General features: G+C 31.5%; 1 protein-coding gene across 1 annotated transcript in view; it reads right to left on the bottom strand.

Annotated features, from left to right (window-relative positions):
• LOC143072478 (importin-11-like) overlaps window positions 1-17,154 on the bottom strand; it is a 75,866-nt gene that overhangs the window by 2,920 nt on the left and 55,792 nt on the right. Inside the window, exons 20-24 of the mRNA XM_076247404.1 lie at window positions 15,421-15,501; window positions 13,980-14,075; window positions 7,581-7,694; window positions 6,868-6,989; window positions 4,703-4,804 (exon numbers count right to left, since the gene is read on the bottom strand). Of these exons, the coding sequence (XP_076103519.1) occupies window positions 4,703-4,804; window positions 6,868-6,989; window positions 7,581-7,694; window positions 13,980-14,075; window positions 15,421-15,501 (515 nt within the window). The remainder of the gene's footprint in view (window positions 1-4,702; window positions 4,805-6,867; window positions 6,990-7,580; window positions 7,695-13,979; window positions 14,076-15,420; window positions 15,502-17,154) is intronic.

Below are 17,154 nucleotides of genomic sequence, written 5' to 3'. Positions count from 1 at the left end.
ATATTGGTTTGAACTCCATAATAGAATTCTCTGGCATTGACCTTTGTCCTGAGACATAGATATCAAAGAAGTTTGTCCATAACCTCAGTGAACGAATGTTTGATATTTACTGAATATTGGATGTTGTATTATGAATAAAAGGTGCTAGAGACAAATAAACAGATACGTTACTTTATCCCTTACATATGTTTGTTGCAAAGTAATGACGGAATAGAATAAAACTAGATGTGTCGAAACGACACAAATGGCCCCGTCTCACAAAGTTGAAAAATTGCAATTTCAACAAAACATCTGGACACAAACATGATGGTAGTTTCACATATCAAATATCAACTCATAATTTGAAGGCATATAGAAACCAGATGCTCCGCAGGGCGCAGCTTTATACGACCGCAGAGGTTGAACCCTGAACGGTTGGGGCAAGTATGGACACAACATTCAAGCTGGATTCAGCTCTAAATTTGGATTGTGATTAAATAGTTGACACAGCATAGGTTTTGGACACAGAATGAATGTGGTCTAATGAACTTAAAATATTTTTTTTGTCTTTGAGCAATCACTATGCTGTTGAATATTAATCCTCTCAAAAAAATGTTTGAAGAAATTCTTTTTATTTATGAAATCTGAAATGAGAAAAATTTAACCCCCCCACCATTTTTTTTTCACATCCCCCTTTCCCTTTTTTCAAAACTGATCTCAATTCAAATTTCTAATGGAGTTTGCAACAATAACTACTCATTTAAATACATCATAAAATATTAAAATGTAACAAAAAGTGCTTGTTATCACTGAATGGTGACTAAAGATTGTTTTAATTTATCAGTTGGTAGTAAAAGTGAATATACATTGTGTATTGTATAAAACAATGATTTAAGTTGATTCAACTACTATTCTGGACAAAGAAAGATAACTCCAATCAATTGAAAATTTCTTGTTATTGCACAATATTGTGCAATTAGATATTTCTTGCTATTGCGCAATACTGTTCAATTGAAAATATTTGCTATTGCACAATACTGTGTAATTGAAGATTTCTTGCTATTGTGCAATACTGTGCAATTGAAAATTTCTTGCTATTGCACAATACTGTGCAATTGAAGATTTCTTGCTATTGCTGAATACTGTGCAATTGAAAATTTCTTGCTATTGCACAATACTTAATATAATAATTTTGGATCCTGATTTGAACCAACTTGAAAACTGGGCCCATAATCAAAAATCTAAGTACATGATTAAATTCAGCATATCAAAAAAGCCAAAGAATTCAATTTTTATTAAAATCAAACTTAGTTTAATTTTGGACCCTTTGGTATTTAATGTAGACCAATTTGAAAACGGGACTAAAAATTAAGAATCTACATACACAGTTAGATTTGGCATATCAAAGAACCTAATTATTCAATTTTTGATGAAATCAAACAAAGTTTAATTTTGGACCCCGATTTGGACCAACTTGAAAACTGGGCCAATAATCAAAAATCTAAGTACATTTTTAGATTCAGCATATCAAAGAACCCCAAGGACTCAATTTTTGTTAATATCAAATTAAGTTTAATTTTGGACCCTTTGGACCTTAATGTAGACCAATTGGAAAACGGGACCAAAAATTAAGAATCTACATACGCAGTTAGATCCGGCATATCAAAGAACCCCAATTATTCAATTTTTGATGATATCAAACAAAGTTTAATTTTGGACCCTTTGGGCCCCTTATTCCTAAAAACCTGTTGGGACCAAAACTCCCAAAATCAAACCCAACCTTCCTTTTATGGTCATAAACTTTGTGTTTAAATTTCAAAGATTTCTATTTACTTATACTAAAGTTATGGTGCGAAAACCAAGATTATTCTTGGGCCCCTTTTTGGCCCCTAATTCCTAAACTGTTCAGACCTCAACTCCCAAAATCAATCCCAACCTTCCTTTTGTGGTCATAAACCTTGTGTTTGAATTTCATTGATTTCTATTTACTTAAACTAAAGTTATTGTGCGAAAACCAAGAATAATGCTTATTTGGGCCCTTTTTTGGCCCCTAATTCCTAAACCGTTTGAACTAAAACTCCCAAAATCAATCCCAACCTTCCTTTTGTGGTCATAAACCTTGTGTCAAAATTTCATAGATTTCTATTTACTTAAACTAAAGTTATAGTGCGAAAACCAAGAAAATGCTTATTTGGGCCCTTTTTGGACCCTAATTCCTAAAATTTTGGGACCAAAACTCCCAAAATCAATCCCAACCTTCCTTTTGTGGTTATAAACCTTGTGTTAAAATTTCATAGATTTCTATTCACTTTTACTAAAGTTAGGGTGCGAAAACTAAAGTATTCGGACGACGACGACGCAAGACGATGCAGGACGACGACGACGACGCCAACATGATAGCAATATAAGACGAAAAATTAAAATTTTTGCGGTCGTATAAAAAGTCCGTAGGATTGTGATTTTCAACAATTTTCAAAGTCGGAAACCCTTAATTTTGAAAAATATCAGCGGAGCGGAACCTAACATAAACTTGATCTATAAGTCATCACAGTTAACTCACATACCAAAAAATCAGCCCAATATCTAAAGGGCGTTTAGAAAAAAAGTCAGTATAACTGTTGTTTTCAACAATTTATCAAAGTCTGAAGCCCGTAATTTCAGCAAAAATTAGCGGAGCCGAATGAAACCTAAACTTGATCTGTAACTCATCATGTTTAACTCACATACCAAATATCAGCCCAATATCTGAATGCGTTCAGAAATAAACAGCTGCGCCATGAGCGCATGATACGCCCGACGTCTTGTGTGGAAGTTTTATGCAATAATCATAAATAGTTTCTGAGAAAATTTTAAGCAATAACCGTATATTGTTTTTGAGACACGGCGGGACATGTTAAACCCCCAACCCTGTTTTTTTTTAACAAAAAACTAAATATCACTAAAATAAAATTTTGAATCAAAACCAAAAAGTATACAGATCTTTAGAATAATATAACAAAGAAGTGTGTAAAGTTTTAAGCAATAATCATAAATTATTTTTGAGATACGGCGTGACATGATGTAAAAAAACCCTCCCCTGTTTAACAAAATACTCAATAACTCCAAAATAAAGTTTTGAATCATCACCAAAAAGTATACAGATCTTTAGATTAATATAACAAAGAAGTGTGTAAAGTTTTAAGCAATAATCATAATTTGTTTTTGAGATACGGCACAACATGTAAAAAAAACCTCCCCCTTTTTTACAAAATACTCAATAACTCAAAAATGAAATTTTGAATCATCACCAAAAAGTATACAGATCTTTAGATTAATATAACAAAGACATGTGTAAAGTTTTAAGCAATAATCATAAATCAATTTTTGAGATATGGTGCGACATGTAAAGAAACCCTCCCCTTTTTTAACAAAATACTCAATAACTAAAAAATAAAATTTAGAATCATCACCAAAAAGTATACAGATATTAAGATTAATATAACTAAGAAATGTTTAAAGTTTTAAGCCATAATCAAGAATCGTTTTTGAGATAAGGTGCGACATGTGAAAAAAACACACCCCTGTTTTAGTTACAAAGTGCCGTAACTCAAAAAGTTTTAATCTTATTTTCACCAAAAAGTATACAGATCATTTGACCATCATAAGAAACAACTATGTTAAGTTTCATGAAATTTGGATAAGTCGTTCTCAAGTTACGGTGCGACATGTTTACGCCGGACAGACAGACAGACGGACGGACAGACAGACGGACGGACGGACGGATACCGGACATTTGTATACCATAATACGTCCCGTCAAAATTTTGACGGGCGTATAAAAAAGTCCATATAATGGTTTGTTGTGGAATGACGGAATGACAATATGACGGACAAGGGTAAAACTATATGGCACTGATTTTCATTGAGGGGCCATAAAAAATTTTAAAAATACAGTATTCATGAAAATAGACTATATTGGTATTTTGATATGTTAATAGATGAATATAACTTATACATTAATTTGAGCTAAAAAGTGTTTAAAAATGTTACAACCCTACTTCAGCAATATTTTTTCATGCCCTTCTCTATGCTCATCATAATCATCGGCAGGCATTATATTTGTCAATTTTAATTGTTGAAATAAATAATCCAAATCCATGTCAAAATGAGCATAGAGCATGGCATGATTTTCAGAACATTTGACCTTATCAAAGCAATCATAAAAAGACATGTGTTCAAAATGAAGCAAAATTAATTTCATGATCCTTCTTTGATACTGAAAAAATACAGTGAACCAGTCAGTGAAACCCAAAACCTAACATTTACCCATACTTAACCATGACAATAGTCTTAACCTATCCCTAGCCATAAATGAACCCCTACACTAAAGTATGTGGACCCCTAATGTAAAGAATTTACATTACTTATTGCGAAACCAAATGAAAGTTTACCATAGTTTATCTGATAGTTACCTAATCAATTAAACACAAAATCACATTTTTAATGGTAAACATGTTATTTCTATCAATTTAGCAGATACATTTTTTACTCAGGTAGATTAATCAATGAGTGATATTTTTCTCTTAGAAGAAATTTAAAGGTCCCAGTGAATAAACTACACAGAGAACAATACCTGTTGTATTTGTTAGATGGGACAATAGAACTGCCAAAAGTTTAAATGGACAGGTAACTATCAGGTGAATCTATGGTAAACTTTCATTGGGTTCGCAATAACAGATACATACTCTAATTGTATTGTAGGATCTTCGTCCACTGGAATTCTGGTTACATCATGTAATACTTCCACACATAAACACATAATTGCACAAAACTTTTCTTTTATAACACTGAAAAATAGTAATTATATGGTGTTGAACTGCAGTCTAATATCAATTATTTATCAATAAACCCTGACCTGAAAGACTATTCTATTAAAGAAAGTGTTATTATGTTTGAATAAGAAAAAAATCCTGATTGGTATGCTTTTCTTACTTGGAAGCATACAAGAGCTTAAAACCATAACCATGATTAAAGGTGCTGAATGCATTACCAGTACTTTTCTGATTTGAAACCAGCTACTGATTTGTGGAATACCTTTTTTTGTTGATTTCATGGGTGAATATGAACTGTTCAAAGATGTACAAAGTTTCTAAATGCATTGACAAAATTACTAATTCAAACATCTGTGAAAATATCATTTTCCCTTAATCCATGAAAATTGGTACCCATGAAAATAAATAAAATCCACAGAATTCATGAAGATCAAGTCTTACATTTTGGTACATGATCCCTTTTCCAAAATGTAAGACTTGATCAATTTTTTCCCAGTGCTTGTGACACATTTGAACTTAAAAACTGACAATGCAATTTATGTTATTGACCTTTTTCAAGCAGACATTATCAATTTTTTTAATCAAACATTTTAACAAGTATATTTAAAAAAAAAAAAAAACATATAAAAAAATAAGATCATTTGATTTTGTTTTTTGAAGAAACTATTATTTATCATTTACTAAAAGTCATTCCTCTCATTTTGAATTAAAACTTTTCATCAAAATTTCCTAGAAAGTAATCACTAGTATCTGTGATGTAATAGTTTCTATTGATTTTGAAGTTGAATTAATCTAGAGGAATTCTATACAATCAAACAGATTGTCTAAAGATTACAGTTGTCATCATAGTATCACAATTTGTCTTCTTCATATTTGTAATAAACTTTTGTTTTATATAACTATCCCTAAACAGAATTCTGACAAAGTAATACAAAGAAAAATTTCAAAAATCTTCATGAGTGCAAGAAATTTTATTTTCCTATCATATGAGCTTCACAGAATCAGATAAAAACCAGAAATACTTCAGAAATTATCTTTACTTTCACCATGAGCGAACATAAGAAATATTCCCTTGACCTATAAAAAAAAAAAAGACAAGACAAAAAAATCTATTGTGCACTTGAAAGGACTTTTAATAACAAATCTCACAAGAATTGAATGTGGGATAAGGATATGAATCGTTTTTGAGAATTTTATCAGTATATGACATAAAAGAATGAGCATCACCTCCAGGGATCCACAGATTCAAAATATCAAAAGTCATTGTGGAAGGGTAAAAAAGTTATGACATGTACATGGAAATGAAGTGTTCCAGAAAGAGACAATTGATTACAAAGATATGACCACAACAATGTTAAGGAACAATTTTAATTAAACAAGAAGAACAAGAAGACGATCTGATTCCAACTTTCAAGGAAGTGTAAAGTTAACAAAATACTTAATTTCTTGTGTTAAGAATTGAATGCTTCTTTTTGTAAATTCATTGGGGATTAAAAGGGTTGACTGAAGTTCATTTTGTATGAAACACGAAAGTGCTCCATTCTTAAAATGTGTGCACCAAAAGAAGCATTCAATACTAAGAAATTACATTTTTGTAGCTATGATCATGAAAACACGATTACTATCAAGTTTTTTTCTAATATTTACCTGGGCATTTTATTGTAGAAGCACCTGTCAACAAGAATGTTACAATTCATTTTGAAAAGAAGTTGATTAAGGAATAACGCCAGATTGCAGTTAGCCAATCAGAATAATGTATTATGATGAAAAATGCATCTAATGTAATTACTACCAAATAAAACAATCCTTGGGATTGACTGGAATTTGAAATAGTACTACAAGCTCAGACTTTGAACTAAAAATCCGACTTTATTACAATATTGATGAAATATTATATTTCATTGATTGATTGTTGGTTTCCTAACGTCCAGTTGCAAATTATTCATGCATGTGCTGGACAGAAACATTGGGTTTCAATCAAGGAGACAACAGCTCAACAACACAAAAATCTAGAGCACTTATTTAAGTTAAAAGACTATAAAAGAAGTCCAGTAATACTTGTAAATAATGATACTTACTTTAAATTAAGAGATAACAAAGAAGTAACACATAAAGCACATAATTTACGTTTCTCTGGTTGCGTTATACTATCTATCTTTTCTGACAATATGTCCAGAAACATTCCTAGAACACTCTCACTCTGTAAACAATAAAAATATGTCATAAAGAATTCTAATGGAAGGAATAAATACTGTAACTAATAATCTATTAGAGAAAACTTATAATTGTGAACTACATACAACTTTCAATGATAATTTTTTTTTGCATTTATATAACGTTTATACATAATGAGATACATGTAATAGGGAAAAACATGTTTTAATATCAAATATGCATGAAGTACTTGCCACTGTACATAAAATCAATTAATCAATTGTATATTGGTACCTCATTTCAAAACTTTACCAGGGCTATGGTGGCTGATGGGACTAAATAGTTCATCTACTGTAGTCTGTATCACAAGCTTGTCAACACTGAGATTGTTAGTTCAGACCCCATATGTGGCATGCAGGTGCATTCAACTACAATCTTAATATAACAAGAATTGTCAGTGTCCTACTAATGGCCAGTAGTTCTCCACAGCTTCCATGATCAATAAAAACAGACTGTCACAATACAGCTAATATTGTTGAAAGTGGTGTTAAACATCAACAATTGGTCAATCAATCAAAAGTGTAACTGTTTTTACAAATATCAAAAGTCTTGAAAATATTTTTTAATGTTTACTTACATCTTTATTTAAATCTGTTGCTACTTGGTTTAAAAAATTGAACATAAATTCTTGATTCTGTAGAACAATTCTGGCAAGAAGTGTAAGGTACATTGACAAAATCAATGGATGTTCCTGAAAAATAAAATTCTTGCAATGTTCAAAGTTTGTCAAATATTTATAAAATAATAAAATTAAAATACATTTCAAGATTTTTTTAATTTTATTTTTAGCAATCCCTTACATATTGATTTTATATCATCATTTGAAATTGGACCATTATGTTCTGATTTTTTGTTGATTTATAGATGAATTGACTTATTAGAACTTTAATATTTCTGCTAATGATCCAATTTCACAGAAAACCTGCATATCATCAACAACTGAAACAAGTTAAAAGTATAAATCAAGAAATGCCCTACAAGCAATTCATTCAAATGTAAAATGTGTCTAGTTTGACCTATTAAACAACATTTAAAAATATTTTTTCAAATGGTATACTGGAATAATGTATGGACACACAAGGTTCAACTGTAGTATACATACTGAACTTAATTCCTTACTAAAAGTGTTTGCTTTTCAATCTTACTTTCCGTTTAAACAAGATCACATAGAGTCTGATAAATATATATATAATCGTAGGGATAGCCTTAGGGCTATTCCAGTAAAATTTATCTAGGAGGGGCGGAACGCAGACAATATTTTTTCCGTAGGTGGCAGGGTATCAACATTATTGTATTCTGGAGGGTGGTGGTCCCAATTTAAATTTTATTTTGTTGGTGGGGGGTTTCTGAATGATACTGATAGGCTAAACTGTTAAACATATTGTCCCCCCTGGTATGAAGGAAGATTCTCCTGAAAAGTTAATCAGAATGTAAACAAAACAATTTATCAGAAACTCGTTTAAAACCGGAAGTAGGACACTGACAATTCTTGTTATTATCAGCTCCTAGGAGTCGATATTAGAAATTGAACGATGGACAGTCAGTGCGTGAATTTTTCTTGCTACCTGATTGGAAGATATGACGAGACATGAATAATCAAAGTTTATTAATTGGTAAGGACAATCCAAACCTAGTAAATGTCCTTCAAACCTGTAGAGTATCGAATTTGTCCTCTCTATTTTAGCAATTAGATTTTTCCTGGTCATTAATCATACATATTCATGACATTGGTACGCAGGTAACTTTTATCTATAAATAGTCAAACCTTCTGGAGTTTCGTAAACAACAACGTTAAACGATATATACTACTTCATAACGTGTGACCTCACGTGTGTGGTAAAATTTGTTGATTGATGCACATGGCTATTCTAGTAAATGAATTAATATACAAAGCAAGAGAACTTTCCATTTTCATCAGCTAAGAGTCGACTAGCCCTTTTTGAAAGACTAATGCTTGTATTTGATTGTAGTTGAAAAGCACGTATAAAAGAAGAAAAAAATATGGTGAGAGTCGAAATCCGTACATAATAAATATCACTATAATACGACTTTGAAAGTAAAAAAGTTTCATCCTTATGTAAAACAGTCTTTAATATATCTTTCCCTTAATTGTTTTAAGGGTTTTAAGCTACAAACCATATAAGTCTGTATGAAACACCAAAACGGAAGAACAATAACCGATTATGTTTTGTAGTTTACAAATTGTAAGCTGGTTTACGGTTTCTTTTTTTCCTTTTTTCTATGAAGCAGATACTAGTTAAATGTTACCAATGCATGGAAAAGAAATGAGAAGTTTGAAATGAAGCGTTTAGTTTTTAAATTTATCAGCCTTAATTTGATATTGAATAACAATTACTTATTAAGGGGGTTCGCGGGTCTAAATCATTTATATAGGATTTCTCTATATTTTTCTATAAATGAACTTTATCTTATAGTTAATAAAAAAATAAAATAAAAAAGTGGGGTCACCGTTCATTTGAGCTCACAATCTGCCTTCGAAAGAAGCATACATTTTTGTAAAGGCGGTTTTTTTCTGTTTTGAAGTAATAGGAGAAATAAAGGTAATATCGAAATAAATAAAAGAATTTATTACAGAAATCGCTAAAATTTTACAATAATTTAGTTTAAGTACAGCTTATATGGAAATTATATTAAAAAAGATAGGTCACCGATGAGTTGAAAAAGATATTTCAATTTTAGAGCCAAAAAATGGCATTTTTCCTCCAAAGGGAGATAATTTGGAACTTTTTCAATGATCTATACATTTTGAAAGTCATCTGGGGCCAACACGAATTGATTGTTTTGAATGATTTTTGTACCATATGATAAAGTAACAACAAAAAAAGGAAATAAATAAAATTTGTAATGAAAAACAAATGTTTGATTTTTTTCTGAAATTTTTATACCCTCGAGCCTCCTTAATATGAATTAGGTAAAATTATTAGTTTGAAAAATCATAAGAGCGCACTCTACAATATCAATAACAGGCATGGCGGAATGTAAACAAACCACCTCGCATTTGAAATTGAACTTGTTCTCTTATTTCTTGCTAATTGTACTCCATAGTCGGCACCCCTTCTGGAGGGTACAATTTTGGAGAATAAAACCGTGGACTATACAAGCATTTTAACGGTAAATGTTAAATAAGTCTGTAAACTAGCGGAGGGTCAAGATCACGAAATTATCTCTTTGTTTATATGGATGCAGACACAATTTGTGCATATACATGTACCACACACTGTCTGGATAAATAACATTAATCTTAACTGATGCTTGGCAATTTGTTTCTCTTTCCTTGCAAAGAATATGTCCTAGATATTGACCTTTTAAGAAGGACTGGCCAATTCTTTGCAATTTTTATCATAATATTTTATTGCATACAATTTATAACTTCTTTAAACTTCTTTAAGTACCCTTTTTCCCTTATCTTCCCTCTTCTTAGGCAAGTATGTGTGGCTGACATCTAACTACTAAGTCCCTTTAAAGGGGGGTCTTGCAAGGAGCAGGACCTGCTAACCCTTCCAGAGCACCTGAGTTTGTCCAAGTTTTTTCTGGGTCTGTGTTTCTCATTCATTTTCAGTTTTCAATGTTGAATGTTTTTGTTGTTAATTGATCGCCTGGTTAATTTTCTAACTGTTTTATAATATGAGGCAGGCATTACCTGTGAAAGGGGACCAAGTCTGTGTACATTTTTTTTTTTAATTCAAACATATTTTAACTTCAAAATCTGTTTAAAAAGAAACAGAAATACCGTAATGTTTTCTGATTTTGGTTCTGCTGTTAGGGATTTTAGTTGTGACGTTATTTTAGTTATGACGTCATATTCAATGTAAACAAAGAAACACTATCATCAGGTAACATTTTTTTTATATCAAAGAATAATTAAAAATGAAATTGTTATTGTGTTCCTTCCTACATTTTACTGGATTAATGATAAACCTGAAAATTTTTCAATTTAAAAAAAAATAAAATTTTTTTATTGATTATTCTACTCTTATCTAGGAGACTTCATCCCCTTATTAATTATGGCATGTATGGGAAGGGCATCCATGGCTTATAGACATCTAGTTTTCGTCCAGTTAAATACTAAAAAGAAGTCTCGACAACTGAGGTGACAGCCAAAAAGAAGGGCAATCCATATATAATTTGCACTAAAATAGATAAACCAACTAATTTTACATTTATAAAACAGAATGTAACATTATTGAATACTTTAAAAGCTAGCTAACTTTAATTTTTTTCTCTAGGTAGGGGGTCTTGGAAGAAAATACATGTTCTAGGTGGGGGTATAGGGTATATTATTTTAATCTTTTCCATAGGTGGGGGGTTAAAAAAACTAGATATCATTGAGATGGGAGCCATCTCTGTGGGCCCCGCTGTGAATAATGTGCATTAAAAAATTGTATCTTTACCATAGGACATGGGTTTGTCAACTGAAATCAAAGTTTTTGACCTTGACCTTTGACCTAGGAAGTTGTAAATAAATTATGACACACCCTTTGGTGTTGGTTTATAAACATGTCAAGTATAAACTTTGAAATGATAACGGTTCTCAAAATATAGAGCAGACACAATCTTTACCATAGGACATGGGGTTGTCAACTGAAACCAAAGTTTTTGACCTTGACCTTTGACCTAGGAAGTTGCATATAATTTAAGACACACCCTTTGGTGTTGGTTTATATACATGTCAAGTATAAACTTTGAAATGATAACGGTTCTCAAGATATAGAGCAGACACGATCTTTACCATAGGACATGGGATTGTCAACTGAAACCAAAGTTTTTGACCTTGACCTTTGACCTAGGAAGTTGTACATAAATTATGACATACCCTCTGATATTGGTTTATATACATTTCAGGTATAAACTTTAAAATGATAACGGTTCTCAAGATATAGAGCGGACACAATCTTTACTATAGGACATGGGATTGTCAACTGAAACCAAAGTTTTTGACCTTGACCTTTGACCTAGGCAGTCGTTCATAAATTATGACACACCCTCTGGTGTTGGTTCATATACATGTCAAGTATAAACTTTGAAATCATAACGGTTCTCAAGATATAGAGCGGACACGATCTTCACCACAGGACACAGGGTTGTCAGCTGAAACCAAAGTTTTTTTACCTTGACCTTTGACCTAGGAAGTTGTACATACATCATGACACGCTCTCTGGTGGTGGTTAATAAACATGTAAAGTATAAAGTATGAAATCATAATGGTTCTCTAGATATGGAGCGGACACAAAGTTAAAGTGTTACGGACGGACGGACAGACGGACGGACAGACAGACTGATCACTATAGGGCGACCCGTCTAAAAAAGTTTTTTGGCCTTGACATTTGACCTAGGAAGTTGTACATACATCATGACATGCCCTCTGGTGGTGGTTAATAAACATGTAAAGTATAAAGTATGAAATCATAATCATCGGACGGACGGACGGACGAACGGACAGACTGATCACTATAGGGCGATCCGCCTAAAGGCGGGCCCTAATAAGTGTCATTCCAACCCCACGCACCCTCCACCCCCTGGATAATTTTTACTTGATTAGCCCTTATGCTCTCATTCTAAAAAAAAATCTCGATAAAACATTTTTGAGTTCATTCTATGTACCAGTATTAAATAAATACAGTTTTTTTGCTAATCAGGTAAATAAGATTTGACCAAAGAAACTGAGTTTTCTCATCCTAAATACAATGTATAAATATTTACAACATGCAATAAATTAAATGAAATCAATGAGTGAATACTTTCCAAACAAGGAAGTAAATTGACCTTTGTCTTATTGATCAAAGTAAACATGCAAGGAACTCTGTGACATAACAGCTAGACATATCTGTTACAGTAGAAGAATTGGTTTTTAGTGGGTTCATAATCCCTGATTGTAAAATCTGTTACAGCAGAAGAATTATTTTTTAGTGGGTTCACTGTTTGAGAAATCTGTTACAGTAGAAGAATTGTTTTTTAGTGGGTTCACTGTTTGTGAATCTGTCAAGTAGAATAATTGTTTTTTAATGGGTTCACTATTCTTGAAATCTGTCACCGTAAAAGAATTGTTTTTGAGTAGGTTCACTGTTTGTGAAATCTGTTACAATAGAAGATTTGTTTTTTAGTGGGTTAACGGTATGTGAAATCTGTTACAGTAGAAGAATTATTTTCCAGTGGGATCACAGTTCATGTCAGAAATCTGTTACAGTAGAATTTTGTTTTTAGTGGGTTCACAGTTCGTGAAATCTGTTACAGTAGGAGACTTGCTTTTTAATAGGTTCATGATCACTGTTTGTAAAATCTGCTACAGTAGAAAAATTGTTTTTAAGTGGGTTTTCAGTTCTTGAAATCTAGATCTGTTACAGTAGAATAATTGTTCTTTTTAGTGAATTCATGATCACTGCTAGTGAAATCTGTTACAGTAGAAGAATTGCTTTTTTGTGGGTTCATTATCACTGTTTTTGAAACCTGTGTCAGTAGATCACAGTTCATGTCAGAAATCTGTTACAGTAGAATTTTGTTTTTAGTGGGTTCACAGTTCGTGAAATCTGTTACAGTAGGAGACTTGCTTTTCAATAGGTTCATGATACTGTTTGTAAAATCTGCTACAGTAGAAGAATTGTTTTTTAGTGGGTTTTCAGTTCTTGAAATCTAGATCTGTTACAGTAGAATAATTGTTCTTTTTAGTGAATTCATGATCACTGCTAGTGAAATCTGTTACAGTAGAAGAATTGCTTTTTTGTGGTTTCATTATCACTGTTTTTGAAACCTGTGTCAGTAGAAGATTTTTTTCTTAGTGGATTCACTGTTCATGAACAAAATATGGTTTCGGAATTTTATCCTTGATTATGGACATAAATACAATCATTGTGAAATATACCATTTGTTGCGGTATTGATAAACCCTGATATTTTTTTTCTCACCAGTAAAAGTGCTAGTACTCTTTTCATCAATAAAATTATGTTAAAGTTCTTATTACCTCATTTTCTAGTACTGCTTTAATAAAACTTGGCAGCAATGGAGAAAATGCCTCTGGAGCCTCTTTTGGGAATGTTTTCAACACAAGTTCTATCACCTTCAATATATAACAAAGATAATCAATACATGTATCTATAATAGTTCAAGAATCTGTATATAGGCAATTTAAACAATCTGATCCACTACTTATCGCAAAGAAGACACACTAAATCTGTCTCAGTAATATTCACATGGTCACTAAAAATACCAAAGTGTAAAAATACAAATTATGCCATAACTCTAAAAAGAGTTTTAGAAATTTTTAGAACATTTCAGAAACCATAATCATGATAATTGTAATTTTAGTTTTGAATAAAACATCAATGAGACATCACTTCCCCCCTCAAAAAAAACAGCAAACAAGCAGAAACTAAAACAAAACAACAATAAAAAAACAACATTAGCTTTCTCATACTGTTTTGTCACACCAAAATAACATTCTCTTGACTTAATTAATTCAGGAATAGAGCCCATTTAGTGTAAATGGTAATAAAAGAACACTTAGTTCAAGCATTATCTGTCATAGTACCTGCCAAAACTTTTGAAACAGATGATTCTGCTTGACTGACATTTTTAAGGTGATGGAAAAACAGATTATAATTTGTTAGATGACACTTATTGTAACAAAAACAGGTTTAATGCTGTAATTCTACTGAATTATTCAGGAATCCCATTAACAAATAAATATTAAACCTACTGACTGATTAATAGATGAAAAAGATGATTTTTTTTTTAGATTAATATTTATGGGAAATATTGAGCACATGCAAGTGCTACAAAAATACATACATGATAGATGTTGTTAAAAAAGACAAACATTTTGGTAAATTATTAAGAAAGTACTTGCATGTGATCTATTTTTGCCAGTCTCAATACTATCTGAAAATATAAGGCCATTGAGGCTCTTATCATAATACAAAATGTTGTATGTTTTGGGGATGTTTTATTGCATTGTTTTACCAAAGTCTGCAATAGAAGCCTATACAAAATTTGTACTTCCTAGAAAATTTAAATGTGTGGTTCACATGTACCAACAAAATCAGTACTTTGGTGTTGGATACAAATTTTCATGGATTTAGTGGGACAGGTGAACCCAAATATAATTGTTCAACAAATCACAAATTTTCTATAGGCTTTGAATGCTGAGATTGGCAAAACAATGAAATCAAATACTGTAAATTCAGAAATTATTGCTTGCATTTATTATTGCGATTTTGTCATTTTAAACTAAAATGCAAGTTTAAATTTTTGCGATTATGACCCTGTCACATTTTTGCAATAACTAAAACATTGCAATAATTTCTGAAATTACAGTATCCAAGAAAATACAAGTTTTCCTCAATACACAAAATTGATACCAACGAAAAAAATAAATGAATCCACAGTAATTAAACTCAAATTACCCTCAGTACTAATACTTGTGCTTCTGTTTTGATATCAGTCATTAAACTACCCAGACTCTGGACTAGTACACTGGAATACTGCTGTAAATACAAAAATTTATTCTGACATCAATATCAAATTCATTCGATACCTCAATCATAACAAATATGTAACATTTAAACCATCACTAACTTGAGGGCTGTTAAATAAAGGGCTGCGCTTTAGCGCATGATACGCCTGTTGCTCTTTTAACTTGTCTTTTATGCTTTAAATGAATTTATATGATCAACTAGAAATATATATACAAATCAAAAGGGATGTTACATTAATATATTCACCAAAGTTTCATAAAATCCCCCCTTTTTAAGTATAAAAATTCATTACTTAAGAAAACGTAAAATCTAAAATTTATAAAAATGGAAAGGGAGCTTATGTCAATAGATATAAACAATTTATCAAAGTTGCATAAAATTTTGTGAAAGTGTTAGTTATTGTCCCAAAATTGGAAAATTCCCCCTTTTTTAAGCATAAAAATTCATAACACGGAAACGTAAAATCTGAAATTTATAAAAATTGAAAGGGAGCTTACATCAATAGATATAAACAATTCACCAAAGTTTCATGGACATTGGTGAAAGCCTTTTTGAGTTATTGTCCGAAGTGTTGAAAATCCCCCTTTTTTTTGTGAATAAAGCCCCATAAATCCAAAACTTAAAATCTGAAATTTATAAAAATTGAAAGGGAGCTTACATCAATAGATATAAACAATTCACCAAAGTTTCATGGACATTGGTGAAAGCTTTTTTGAGTTATTGTCCGAAGTGTTGAAAATCCCCATTTTTTTATGAATAAAGCCCCATAAATCCAAAACTTAAAATCTGAAATTTATAAAAATTGAAAGGGAGCTTACATCAATAGATATAAACAATTCACCAAAGTTTCATGGACATTGGTGAAAGCCTTTTTGAGTTATTGTCCGAAGTGTTGAAAATCCCCCTTTTTTTTGTGAATAAAGCCCCATAAATCCAAAACTTAAAATCTGAAATTTATAAAAATTGAAAGGGAGCTTACATCAATAGATATAAACAATTCACCAAAGTTTCATGGACATTGGTGAAAGCTTTTTTGAGTTATTGTCCGAAGTGTTGAAAATCCCCCTTTTTTTATGAATAAAGCCCCATAAATCCAAAACTTAAAATCTGAAATTTATAAAAATTGAAAGGGAGCTTACATCAATAGATATAAACAATTCACCAAAGTTTCATGGACATTGGTGAAAGCCTTTTTGAGTTATTGTCCGAAGTGTTGAAAATCCCCCTTTTTTTATGAATAAAGCCCCATAAATCCAAAACTTAAAATCTGAAATTTATAAAAATTGAAAGGGAGCTTACATCAATAGATATAAACAATTCACCAAAGTTTCATGGACATTGGTGAAAGCTTTTTTGAGTTATTGTCCGAAGTGTTGAAAATCCCCCTTTTTTTATGAATAAAGCCCCATAAATCCAAAACTTAAAATCTGAAACGGACGGACAACGGTATACCATAATACGTCCCGTCTAAAAGACGACGGGCGTATAATAAAAAAGCATGCATGATACCAAGGGAAGGCACTTTAAAACCTATATGTGTGTGTTTTTGTACCATGAAAGTGTAAGAACAACTTCTAAACTTGCCTCTACAGATGGCAATTAGTAAAATTGCAAGACCCAGTATTTTGAATGTGGCAATTTTTTTTTTTTTAACTAGGAGCC

The sequence above is a fragment of the Mytilus galloprovincialis genome, chromosome 4 (genome assembly GCF_965363235.1).
Source record: "Mytilus galloprovincialis chromosome 4, xbMytGall1.hap1.1, whole genome shotgun sequence".
Classification (NCBI taxonomy): Eukaryota; Metazoa; Mollusca; class Bivalvia; order Mytilida; family Mytilidae; genus Mytilus; species Mytilus galloprovincialis.
This window is presented reverse-complemented; position numbering and strand designations above follow the sequence as displayed.